The 13,842-nt window shown below is 42.4% G+C and overlaps 1 protein-coding gene across 1 annotated transcript in view; it reads right to left on the reverse strand.

Moving 5' to 3' along the window:
- Nucleotides 1–207: 207 nt before the first annotated feature.
- Nucleotides 208–13,842, reverse strand: part of LOC146181403 (flap endonuclease GEN homolog 1-like) — a 44,298-nt gene continuing 30,663 nt past the window's right edge. The window contains exon 12 of the mRNA XM_084576445.1: nucleotides 208–7,722. Coding sequence (XP_084432571.1) covers nucleotides 6,434–7,722 — 1,289 coding nt within the window. The 3' untranslated portion in view covers nucleotides 208–6,433. The remainder of the gene's footprint in view (nucleotides 7,723–13,842) is intronic.

Genomic DNA, 13,842 nt, shown 5'->3' on the forward strand with positions numbered 1-13,842 from the left:
TGATAGTTTCAATACCCCCCTCTGCTATGGTGCAAATGCGTATTCAGGGTCACTCATGAAAATGGCAGAATATACCAACTTCACAATTTACCAACTGGCCCGGATTTCCACTCTTCTCCGGAAGAATCCTCCACCCTTAAATATGGGTCATACTCGGAAGCATTGACGCGGATGGTACGATGTTGAAAAACTCGGCACAGTGCATTGTATTCTTATTTTTGTTTACCAATGTGATTCTGATCGAATACCAAAGATGCTCACAGGGCACAACACATTGAGAACACTTTGTTCACGTAACAGTGTGTGCATGTATGACGGCAGCTGCCTTCGTTTGTAGAAGTGAAAGGTGTGTTGTTTATTTTGTCAGAAATGCAATAAACTCTGTGATTCACTCCGAGTAGCAACTTTCTTTATTACATCATCATCAATATATACCACATTTTCCTGTACATAGGACGCATTTTTTAAACAAAGAGTTTACTGGTGCATACGATACAACTGTGTGTTTCATATGCTTTTTTTCTCGTTTTGTGCAACATTTGTAGGTGAAATGCAAGCACAGCGCAGACAGCTTTAAAGCTGTTTAAATCTGCTTACAACAGTTTTATGCAGCGCAAAAGCCTCTAAATATGAGGGTGCATCTTGTAAACTGGAAAATAAGGTACTCTTGAATGTGAAATAAGCAGGCATAGGCATTGTCATTTTTGGTACCTTGGCATTGAAACCGAATTCTAGTACCGTGCGCACAGTTTTTGCAGAAATAGGGGGAACATTAGGTTTTACTAGATTTTTCAGGATCATGTTCCCAGCGCAAAAATCAGGCAAAATCTGCTTTAACCCAAAAATGAACAACCCTGCCATTGACAAGGCCCGCAAAGTGTTGCTCGAGCTTCGTCCTTTCTTTGAGAAGGAGAGAAGCTATGATCAACTTACAAGTGTAAATTCCCTAAAACTCAGCAGGCCCTAGATGTGTAAAATATGAAGATTTTATTGTGTATTTTTTTTTTTTTTTGTGCAACCTCGTGAAATAAATCTTTCTCTTTTGAGTTTTCTAATTTTAATAGCTATCCAAATATTCAAAACATGTCTTAGATGGCTTTAAGATTATGAGCCGGGCTAGCTACTGCATTTTTGAATTAAAATTTTTTGGCTTAGAGCAGTTTTGAGATATTAATAAACTATAAAATAGTTATGTGTTGAAGGCTTTGTAGTAATGGATAAGGACTCTCATAGTTGTACCCTATCAAGCGATTTAGATTGGTACGGATTGGTTTATGGGGTTTAATATCCCAGGGTGACTCAGGCTATAAGATATGCTGCAATGGAGGGCTTCGGAAGTTTCGACTGCCTGGGGTTCTTTAACATGCATTGACATTGCGCAGCACACGGGCGCCTTGCTTGTTGCCCTCATCGAAAAGCCGTCGAGGCCGGTATTCGATTGCGCATACTTGCGCACAGCAGTCGAGCGCCCTAACAACTGCACCGTCGCTGCAGGGTCAGTTTGGGCTGAGCATGCATTTGTGTTTTATTAAATACGTTCCAAACAATTGGTGATTTGAGCGCTATTTTATTGCCTTCCTAAAAGATGATCCTCCACCAGTGTTTGTTTGAAATGAAGCTTCTCAGCATAGAGCATAAGTGCTGATGCTGATTTTTGATGCTCTCTTTTAGACACATGACCATTTTCTTTTACTAATGCAGAGACGGTGACATTATTAGCTTATATTCCTCCACACGTCTTCAGCACGGTTCACGTGGTTCGTGCATTATCTTGTGTTTCATCAGTTCGAGTAAATTTCAACCATTCTCATTTACTCGTCAACTGCTCATCATAACACATTTGTGGGCTATAAGAAAGGCATTGGAGATAAAACATTAGTTACCACTTATAGGTCTTATACCACTTGTAGACACTTGTAGGTCTTTCTACATGCATCACGTAATATGCATGGCCTTTAGCTTTTTGTCTCTTTGAAAGGCAATACAGTTTGGCCTTGAATTCAACCTGTGAAATTGCATTCATTCAAAAGGAGTAATTCTAATTACTTTGAAGGCACTACAATATTTAGGAATTGCAGGCTGTAAAATATGACTGATAAAAAATTTTGAGGGAATGCAAAGTAGGCAACATGCCTGTATGCAACCCTATTCACTTGGTTCCTGAAACTTCCGAGTTCTTATATGTTATCTCTGTGCACCCATGAGACCACCGTTCAAAAATCTGGCTAAGCGAATGCGACTAGTTATTTCTTTTTGTATTAAAGAACAATTTTCTCAAGTGTTAATGCAATTTAAACTTATTAGCCAGCCAATTGTTTGTGCAGTAAGTGTACTTGCTTACAGTGAGCAATTTAGTTTACATGTTACTGTGAGAATGGACCTGGACTGGGCCCCACTGAGTTTTGCGGGCCAAGCAGGGCTCAGTAGAGAGATAACTGAGTGGGCACGGGCCGGGACCAGGCTTGAAGCCGTGGGCCTCGGTCGGGGTTTAGGCCATGAGTGAGGGCCTCAAGTTCAGTACTCTGCTGTTCTTTGTTTCCTAGTGTGCTTGGGCTACACATCCCAATATGTGCTGTCCACAGTTGCTGGTGTCAAAAAGTAAGGCACTCGTACATGTTGCTAACATATTGTGTGGTGTATCATTTCCACATTCTACACATGTGCTTGGAGAATTGAATGTCGTGGGGGCAACAATCTCCAAGATGTGTGAAAGAAAATCCACATGTATACGTTCGAGGAGTGTCATTTAATGTTTGATTTTGATACCACATGTTCACAACAGGCATGTCATCGTATCGGCGAGCTACGACCTCAAGTTGTTGGCTGATAATGCAGCGACAAGGTTTAAACTATTTAGGTAGACTCAGCGGTTGTATAGGATACCACATTTTATAGAAGCCGATTGATAATGGTGGCATTATAGATGTACTGACAAACAGTCTCAAACCAAGTGCCACATTTTGTAGAATCAAAACTGTTGTGGTATGTAGCAAATGTGCTGTATTAGTTAATGAAAACTGTGTGCAAGATTGTTAAAACGGCATGCTTAAATCAGAGCTTTGTCGAATCGATCGACAGTTTGCAAAAGTTTGTTTGTAAATATACTACATTCAGGAAAGGGTTATGAATAAAATATACTGCCTTTTCTTTCCTCAGCGGTTTGCTCAAAAATGGATAGCACACAGTGCGATTCAGTAACGCTAATATCCCTTCTACTACGTCTGTTCCATCAGTTAGCATGTTTGCACTGTACACCATCCTGACGCAAAGCACATTGGCTCGCCTAACCATTTACGCTTGTCAAAAACGCAATTGCTCTTTTGCTGTCTCAAAATAAGTGACATTTGGAAACAATATCAGAACAGACATAGTTGAAAGTTGATCAGTAATTCAGATGCAACAAAATGTTTACGGACATCTGCCAAAGAAGGGCACCAATTTCTTGAATCTATACTTCGTGGGCATTTAGTCAACACATAAAACGCTTCACGCACAACTTGCAATAAAATTTTGTAAAGCATATCTATCTTCTAGCAGCAACAGTTGGGGTCCTTGATGCAAAATTTGGAGGATAGTGGGAAGCAATAGCTTAGAAAACAACTGAGGCTGTAAGGTACTAACACTAGTATAATTGACACACATACAGCAATAGCAAGAAGAGAGCTTGTGGTTCAATTTTCTGTCAAGCTGAAGATGAGCTCTTTAACAAAAAAGCACAAATGTCAAGCAAATATGTAAAGTTATAAAAGTTACTCAAGTTTCGTTCTCTTTGTTACAAGGGTATAGTCATGCTCAAAAGCTTTCAGGCCATATAATTTGCTCTGCGGTTTGCACTTAGATGACCCCGAAGATCCGTAAAGCAAACAGAAGCCTCACCCTCATGTTTCAAGTCCTTTGGTCTTGGTAGTGCCTAAGGTTGGTTTGGTTTGTATGGCTTATGTCCCAAAGAGACTGAGGCTATGAGAGACGCTGTAGTAGAGGGCTCCGGAAATTTCAACTACCTGGGGTTCTTTAACGTGCACTGACATCACATAGCACACGGGTGCCTCGCTTTTCTGGTTTGGTTTGTGGGGTTTAATGTCCCAAAGTTGCTCAGGCTATGAGAGACGCTGTAGTGGAGAGCTCCTGAAATTTTGACCACCAGGGTTTTTTAATGTGCATTGACATCGTACATCACCGGTGCCTGGCTTTTCTGGTTTGGTTTGTGGGGCTTAATGTCTCAAAGCTGCTCAGGCTATGAGAGATGCTGTAGTGGAGAGCTCCAGAAATTTTGACCACCAGGTTTTTTTTAATGTGCACTGACATCGCACAACACAGGTGCCTGGCTTTTCTGGTTTGGTTTGTGGGGATTAATGTCCCAAAGTTGCTCAGGCTATGAGAGACGCTGTAGTGGAGAGCTCCAGGAATTTTGACCACCTGAGGTTCTTTAACATGCACTGACATCGCACAGTACACAGGTGCCTGTTTTTTCTGGTTTGGTTTGTGGGGTTTCATGTCCCAAAATGGCTTACGCTATGAGAGACGCTGTAGTGGAGGGCTCCGGAAATCTCGACCACCTGGGATTCTTTAACGTGCACTGACATCACACAGTTCACGGGCGCCTTGCTTTTCGCCGCCATTGAAAAGCAGCCGCCGAGGCTGGGATTCGATCCCGCGTCCTTGCGAACAGTAGTCGAGCGCCCTAACCACTGCGCCACCCCGGCGGGACTATGTTGCTTATGGTTGCAAATACAGTTTAATATGTCCATTTCTTTTCAGTTTCATGACTATGTTTTCTTGATGAGCATTTCTCTTTAGTTTGAACTAACTTTACTGATGTCCAAAGTAATGAAAAACAGTAGAAGGAATTCGAAACTATTCAATTCGATTTATTACTCATTTTTCCTACTAAATTCACCCAAACATTTTAAATTTGCACAGCTCTACTCAAAAGCAAACCATATGGCCTGAAAACTTTTGACTAAGGCTGTATATGCAGTGCACACATAATAACATCAATGCCCTTTCTTGAACAAGATGCAGTTCACAAGTTAAAGTTCCAAACATATGCACAGGAGTCGGCCATTTCCGGGCCGACTTAAAAACACACGATTCAGTTCTGCTTTAGCTATGTTGTATCTAGAATTCACAATCTGCCTTCTTCACAAACCGTGGTGCCCTCTGGGAGCGGTTGAAAATTCGTCTGCTACTGGTTGAAAATGTCTTTGGGAGAGGCAGCTACCACCATCTATTGCATACTCCCATTACGAATATTAACTACACATGGCCTCCGAGATCAGTTACAGCTGCGCTGATCGTGGAGGCCAAGAACTGCGCATGTGCAGCTGGGATTAGTGGTTTGTTTTCAACCAGGGCTGAGGCGTGCATGTCCAGAGCGGCCTTGTGAAAAAGGCTGATCATGAGGCATGTAAAAATTTACACAGATACAAAGACACCATTTTCACTTACATACATTACAAGACTTATCAGGTATTCAAGGACAAGGCTGCCAGCAACTCAGTCCTGCTTAGGCTTGATTTGAACAAAATAGGCAATCGAATATTATAACTAACAAAAGTTTGCACACAATTGCACGAAGCTTACAATCTAATTACACAATCGTGGTTTCTCCGGTCAAGCCAGCAACTGCTGTTCACCAGTTTGTTCAGATCACCTAATCAAAACATTTGTGCTTATTTATCATCCAAGAGCTGCCAGTAGAACAAAATTTATATGAACAACAGCTGACTTGGCTTGGTTTGGTTTATAGGGTCCAAAATCTTAAAGCTGTGAGAAATGCGCAGTAGAAGGCCTCGGATAATTTTGACCACATGGTATTCTATAACGTGCACTGACATCATATTATGCACGGGTGTCTTGTGTTTTGACGCACATAGGATTGAAATTGCGTTCTCCGGCTCTTTAATCAAGAGCCTTAACCACTGAGTCACCAGTTTAGTGAATGGCACCCAAATTATAAAGTCGACCAAAGTTCACAATGAAGATTATACAAGGTCCAGTAAACGAGCAAGTGCAGTTATAGCTGAGAACTCTGCCCACATTTAGATCTCCTGCAGGCCAACACATTACTGACAGAAACAAGCAAAACATATTACAAACAGCTTCATAAAGTTTCACAAAGACTAGCAATAACTAGAATGCCATTAAAACAATCAGCAATCATCTGAACGCAGTGCACTATCGGAAAGAGCCACAATTAGGACAAAGCATTACCAAACTTCTCTTGTGCTTTTCCCTTTAGTATTAGTTTAGATGGTGCTTACCATCTCCCAAGAGAAAACACACATCTGTGTAGAGTAGCTAAAACAAAAGCCACCATCTTTTCCATAATATAGTGATGCACAATCTTGTAGCTCATCACGATCAATAGTGGGTTTAACTCTAAACAATTACCACAGGACCATTCTTCTAAAACAATAATGTCACAAGCTTGTCAATCTTCATCATCAGATATGACAATAACTGATGGCTTACTTTTGTCTGGCGATTCGAAAGATTCACCTACGGAGTCGAAGAGAGGTTTCGATTGGTCGTAGCTGCTGAAATCCTCCGGACTAACACTACTACATTTTCTCAATGTCGATGTGTCTTCTGGTAGGCTTTCGATTTTCATTTCAACTCTTGGAAAGCACTCTTGAGTCACGGGAGTAGAAGTTATTTGCTCAAAGCAAAGTCTGCGTTTTCCAGAGCTGAGTCGACTCGGTGACTTTCCTTCGAGTTCCGTGGAGTCTGAAATCGGTACTCTGGTGATGTCTCCGCCTGCAAGGTAATCTCGAGTGCCTTTTGAAGGCGACCTTACGCTCATGCGTGAAGAAATGTTTCTTCGTTTTGGTGGCGTGCAGCCGACACCCTCTTTTCTGTCATCATCATCGCTGTCACTGAGTTGCACCGATGTCATAAACTCTTCCTTAAGTGATTCCGACAAAGAAAGGTAGAATTCTCTTGGCTGAGAAGGTTTCCCAGAATCCTCTGACATGATTCCATCCTCAGGATTGGAAGCACTTCTTTCTATGTCCGTCTGCACTGAATCCGCTATGTCCTCAATGTCTTTCACTTTCTCTGGCGGTCTTGAGACACTAGGAGAATTTATTGACTTCCCTTTGCTTGTCAGGTTATCAGACAGTGTCGTTAAGTCTTGCTGGTGTAGGACTGTGACACCCTCTTGTGGGGGCTCTGTCAATGAAGTTCTAATGTCTACAGGTCGAGGTAAGCCTACTAAATTTTTCCCAGTGGTTTCAATCTCCGAAAATTCTTTTCCAGAACTTGGTACTTCCTCTGTGACCCCCACAGATTCTTCCATCACTGAATTGATTAACTTTATGGGTTCTTGCAGGAGGGCCTCTTTTGTTGAACTTGGTGGCTCAGAAACAGCTGCCCTATGTGGGGCCGCAGTGATCCTTTCCGAGAGCGGCACATTGAAATCGTCGAATGAAGAGTCGAGCGACTCATTCAAGGACTTGACAGGGGACTTGGGAGACTTTTCCAAGAACCGATCCATCGCTCCAGATGCTGTTTTAGGTGACGGTGGCTTTGGTTTCCGAGTCCGCGTCACAGGTGCACGGCGCCGGCTGGTCGATGGGGCTTTTGACTTTTTCGAAGTGGCGTCGCTGGTACAGGTTTCTGGCTTGTCTTCAGTCACCTTTCCACTTTTCTCGGCGGCCTCCGGCTGCTGCTTTCCAGAAGCAACTACGTTGAAGTATCCTCGTATGTCACTGTTACTTCCTGTGGAAAGAAATCATTTTTTTTTTTGCACTTAGACATCTTGCAACCCACAAGGTTTGAAAGTGCCACAAGTTGCACATTATCTCCAAACCTATTAATGTAATCAGTTATCAAATGTATTTACTGAGCATATAAAGGGTAAGGTACAACCTCTAGAAGCACATGTTTATGGTGATGTTTTAAAAAGATGACAGCTTCAAAATGACATTGTATACTATTTTTGCAAAGTCTTTAAAAGTTCTTGCCAGTGGTTAATGAACAGCCACATTTGGAGGTAAATTATGAAATAAGAAAATAATTTCCAAATGCTTTGTTTAAAAACTTCTAAGTGCTATGTTACTGCATGGTACCCTACCAAACGGTAGCATCGGCAAGTACATACTGCGGTGTTTTAAATATATATGTTGGCTCTGAAACGGCGTTCTATATAATATTGTTCTCGAATGAGCTCGGCCTTCACTGACAAAGCAACAACCACATAGGAGTACTGTGAAATGAAAAAACTGCTTTGAAGATTTTTACATGCAATCTATGGCAAATATCCCCAGCTTTTTACCCCTAGCCTGCTAAAACAGTACCATCTTGCTTCTATCACAGATCATTGCTGGTAAATAGGTCTACGTTCTTCCATACTTGCAAGGGAATAAAAGAATAAAAATTTTGCATACTTACAAGAGCACTCAGAGAGACATGCAGATACATTCAACTACATCTACAGGAGCATATATGCCAGGTCTGGGCATAAATATGTATTGGGAAAATAAAAATAAAATAAATAAAAAAAAACCCTTTCTCAACACTGATGTTTAATACTCTCCGAAATTGAATTTCTGATACCTCACGAGATAGTACTGTAAGATAGAAATTATTTTCTGATACAGATGCTTGGTACTGTATCACCTATACTTCAATACATCAATAAGATTGCTAACCTTCATAAAGCTGGTAATATAGTTAGCTACATTATAAAATTTCTGCAACATTCTTAGAATTTTTTTGTATTGTATTCAATATAACATTGCTTAAACAAATCTATTCACATGGATTTCAGTAAGGTGAACTACCACCACAGCTGGCTCTGTTAAAATCTCAACATTCGACCAAAGCACAGTGACGACACGATTTCTTCCGCAGTATAGCAAAATCGCTTTAAATTAAGCTAACATTCTTCATGCAAACTACTCTTCGAGAGCTTGACTACATGTAAATAAATTTCAAACTTTTTGAAGGGGTTTCTATTCGTTACTGCAGTATTTACCAGGCTGCCTCTGCCTTTGTCGTGTGCTAAAAGGTGCAAGCTTCGTCTGAACAGTTATTTCCTCAGAATTGTATTTATTTGTCCTTTGACGTTGGACCTTCTGGGTTAAAAGCTGAAAATAAATAAATAAATAAATAAATAAAAAACGAGTTGGAGGTTTTTATTAAGAAAGACATATCTTGCTAACGACTGTTATCTGGATGTTACATTTACTCAAATCAATGGTCCTCAAGGCACCACGATGTGACCATGATAAGTGGAGCAAATGAGAAACCTCTCTGCACGAGAACTGACGAGATCGCAGCCTTGTCGTGTTTGATGAACACTCTCTTTAACAATGGTTCTTAGTTCAGTCGTTCAGTCGTGTCCGACTCTTCGTGACCCTATGGACCATGTCACGCCACGCTTTCCGGTCTCTCACTATCTTCCTAACATCACATAACTTCATCTGCAGTGCCTCGAGGATGCCATCTAACCATCGCGTTCGCTGCCTACCCCTTCTCCGGCAACCCTCAGCCTTTCCCAACATCAAATCTTTCTCCAGCGACTCCTCTCTTCTCATCAGATGACCAAAGTAGCTGAGCTTTAACTTTAGAATTTGACCCTCCAATGAGCAGTAAGGGTTTATGGTCGACAATATCGACTGATTTGATCTTCTGGCAGTCCAAGGAACTCTCAAGAGTCTTCGCCAGCACCACAATTCAAACGCGTCAATTCTTCGGCGGTCAGCCTTTTTCACAATGGTTATCAATTGTTAAAAAGAGCACTGTTGTTAAAGAGGTTTAGTGCGTGAATTTTATTGCGCTGACAGAGTCAACAACAAAAACTCCGTAAGCTGATGAGCATGATGGCGAAAATGTTCCAATTCTGCTCGTAACCACAACAACTTGACATACGGATGTTGTTTTTACCACAACACTCAGCCTGTGCCCTCATCCTTCTGTCACCATTCTGGCGCAACACATCTGTCGTCTATATGCCAAACAAAAAATGTAGGAAGAAAGTAGAGTGATGGGGTCAACAGCGTTGGCATAGTCTCTTCCTAATTTCGTCAATCACCATTTTTGAGTGTGCTATAGCTATAGCCCCTTCATGGATCACTGCCTTGTCGTGGCAGAGGGGCTTGCGAAACTCGATGAAGTCGTGAGCTCTGCTGTATAGGGCCACCCAAGATAGACAGGTCACGGCAGAGAGTTCTGACAAAATGTGATTCACTGGAGAAGGTAATGGCAACCCACTCCAGTATTTCCTGCCAAGAAAACCTTATGGCCAGTCACAATACCATTAAAGATATGGCGGCGGAAGATGAGCCCCCCAGGTTGGAACGCGTCCCACATGTTACTGGGGATGAACAAAGGGCGATTCCTAATAGCTCCAGGACGAATGAAGCGGCTGGGCTAAAGCCAAAAGAACGCTCAGTTGTGGATGTGTCGGGAAGCGACCGGAAAGTCCGATGTTGCAAGGAGATATATCACATAGCAACATGGAATGTAAGATCTATGACGCAAGGTAAACTGGATGTCGTCAAGCGAGAAATGGACAGATTGAACATTGATATCTTGGGTATCAGCGAGCTCAAGTGGACCAGAATGGGAGAATTTAACTCCGGCGACCATTATGTCTTTTATTGTGGGCACGAATCCAAGAGAAGGAATGGGGTCGCTCTCATAGTAAACAGAAGAATGGGCAAAACAGTGCTAGGGTACAACCCCAAAAACGACCGAATGATTTCACTTCGGATCCAAGGTCACCCTTTCAACATAACAGTTATCCAAGTCTATGCACCGACCACTACTGCTGAAGAAGCTGACGTTGAGAGATTTTATGTGGACCTACAATGCCTTTTAGACCACGCCCCATCATCAAATGTCGTTTTCCTCATAGGAGACTGGAATGCTAAGGTCGGGAGTGAAGAAATATCCGGAATTATAGGCAAGTTCGGTCTTGGCGAGCCAAATGAAGCTGGGCAGAGGCTAGTAGAGTTTTGTCAAGAAAACAACCTGACCATAGCGAATAGTACTCATTTTCAACAGCACAAGAGGTGCCTGTGCACGTGGACTTCACCGGACGGTCTGTACAGGAATCAGATCGATTATATTCTTTGCCGGCAGAGATGGAGAAGCGTTATACAAGTAGTAAAAACAAGGCCTGGGGCCGATTGTGGCACCGATCATCAGCTTCTTGTTGCCAAAATTAAGCTTTGATTGAGGAAAACGCAGAAAACTAGAAGGCCTTTCAGGTATGATTTGGATCAAATTCCATTAGAATATGCTGTGGAAGTGAGGAATCGATTTCAAGAAATAGATCAAGAAGACAGAAAGCCCGATGAGATGTGGACTAATGTTCGTGATATCATACAAGAAGTTGCTACTAAAGTAGTTCCAAAGCAAAAGAAATGCAAGAAAGCAAACTGGTTATCTGAAGAGACTTTGCAAATACCTGAGGAAAAGAGGATGGCAAAAGTTATGGGGGAAAGAGAAAGATACAAGGTTCTCAACGCGGATTTTCAGAAAATAGCAAGGAGAGATAAGAATGCCTTCTTGAACATACAGTGCCAAGCAGCGGAGGACAACAGCCAATTAAGGAACACAAGAGCTCTGTATAAGACAATCAAAGATATCAAAGGAAGCTTCTGTGCTAAGCTGGGCGTGATAAAGGACAAACGAGGCAAGGACCTCACTGAAGCCTCAGAGATAAAGAAGAGGTGGCAGGAATACACAGAAGAACTGTACAAGAAGGACCCGAATGTGCAAACCCAACATAAGACGGTTGTGATTACTGATCTCGAGCCGGGCATCCTGAAGAGTGAAGTTGATTGGGCCTTAGCCAGCCTTGCTAAGAATAAAGCTAGCGGAATTGATGGCATTCCAGCTGAGTTGGTTCAAAACCTCAGCCATGACGCTGTTAACATTCTGCATACATTATGCCAGAAGATTTGGACAACCCTGCAGTGGCCACAGGATTGGAGGAGGTCAGTTTACATCCCCATTCCAAAGAAAGGCAGTGCCAAAGATTGTTCCAACTACCGCACGATCGCGCTTATTTCGCATGCTAGCAAGGTGATGTTGAGAATCCTCCAAGGAAGGTTGCAGCAGTATGTGGATCGGGAGCTTCCGGACGTGCAAGCTGGGTTTCGCAAGGGCAGAGGAACTAGAGACCAAATTGCCAACCTTCGCTGGATCAAGAGAGTTCCAGAAACCCATCTACTTCTGCTTTATTGATTATGCGAAAGCGTTTGACTGCGTAGATCACAGCAGATTGTGGCAAGCTCTCCAAGAGATGGGAGTTCCAATTCACCTCATCTGTCTCCTCAGGAACCTGTATGAAGGACAAGAGGCCACAGTCAGAACTGGGCATGGTCTTACTGATTGGTTTCCGATTGAGAAAGGAGTGAGGCAAGGCTGCATACTATCGCCCTGCCTATTTAACCTATATGCAGAGTGCATCATGAGGAAGGCCGGTCTGGACGAGTCTTCAGCTGGAGTGAAGATTGCTGGAAAACGTATCAGCAACCTTAGATATGCAGATGATACCACTTTAATGGCAGAAAGTGAAGTGGAACTCAAGAGACTTCTGATGCGCGTACAAGAAGAGAGTGAGAAGTGTGGGCTTAAACTGAACATTAAAAAGACAAAGATCATGGCGTCTTGCCCTATCAAGTCCTGGAGCATCAATGGACAAGAAGTGGAAGCTGTGACAGATTTTCTCTTCTTGGGCTCCAAGATTACCTCGGAAGGAGACTGCAGCCATGAAATTAGGAGACGCCTGCTTCTGTGAAAGAGAGCAATGGTTAGCTTTGACCGCCTAGTAAAGAGCAGAGACATTAGTCTGCCAGCCAAGATCCGTATAACTTGTGCTATGGTCTTTCCAGTTGTGATGTATGGATGCGAGAGTTGGACTGTGAAAAAGGCTGACCGCCGAAGAATTGACGCATTTGAATTGTGGTGCTGGCGAAGACCCTTGAGAGTTTCTTGGACTGCCAGAAGATCAGATCAGTCGATATTGTCGACCATAAACCGTGACTGCTCATTGGAGGGTCAATTTCTAAAGTTAAAGTTCAGCTACTTTGGTCATCTGATGAGAAGAGAGGAGTCGCTGGAGAAAGATTTGATGTTAGGAAAGGTTGAGGGTCGCCGGAGAAGGGGTAGGCAGCGAACGCGATGGTTAGATGGCATCCTCGAAGCACTGCAGATGAAGTTATGTGATGTTAGGAAGATAGTGAGAGACCGGAAAGCGTGGCGTGACATGGTCCATAGGGTCACGAAGAGTCGGACACGACTGAACGACTGGACTGAACTGAACTGATAGCTTATTTAGCGAGCACCTCCAGCCCAAAGTCTGACATGCAGCAGCCTCGAACCTGTGACAATTTTTTTTCTTTTGTTTTTTTTTTTGGTATTCAATATCATTAAAATACACATTAAACAAAAAATGCATCTTTGTTACTGACACTCTTATACTTACATAGTTTGCACGTGGCGCCTAATATATCAATACCTGAAATCTATCGAAAAATAGTATTGAAGATACATGCATATCTTCGACACTGCCCATGCCTGATGAATGCATATATTGATTGCATTACACTTGCACAATTTTACAACCTACACTGCTGTGCTACTTCACTACTGCACTATTGTGCATTAAAAGTAGTATAAATTCTATATAACTAGCCTAGTTGGAATATTTGATCAATAGCACAGTGAAGCACAAAATAGGGAGTAACACAGATAAAGGGAGTGCAGCAGTCAGTGTTTTCTTTGACCTCCACAGCCTACACCATATCCTATGCTCTTTTATGCTACAGATAACTAATAAGGTACACCCTTGGTAAGGACTCTTGAAGGCAAAATGTTCTGACC

The sequence above is a fragment of the Amblyomma maculatum genome, chromosome 8 (assembly GCF_055883805.1).
Source record: "Amblyomma maculatum isolate TAMU_Amacu chromosome 8, ASM5588380v1, whole genome shotgun sequence".
In the NCBI taxonomy this organism is placed as follows: Eukaryota; Metazoa; Arthropoda; class Arachnida; order Ixodida; family Ixodidae; genus Amblyomma; species Amblyomma maculatum.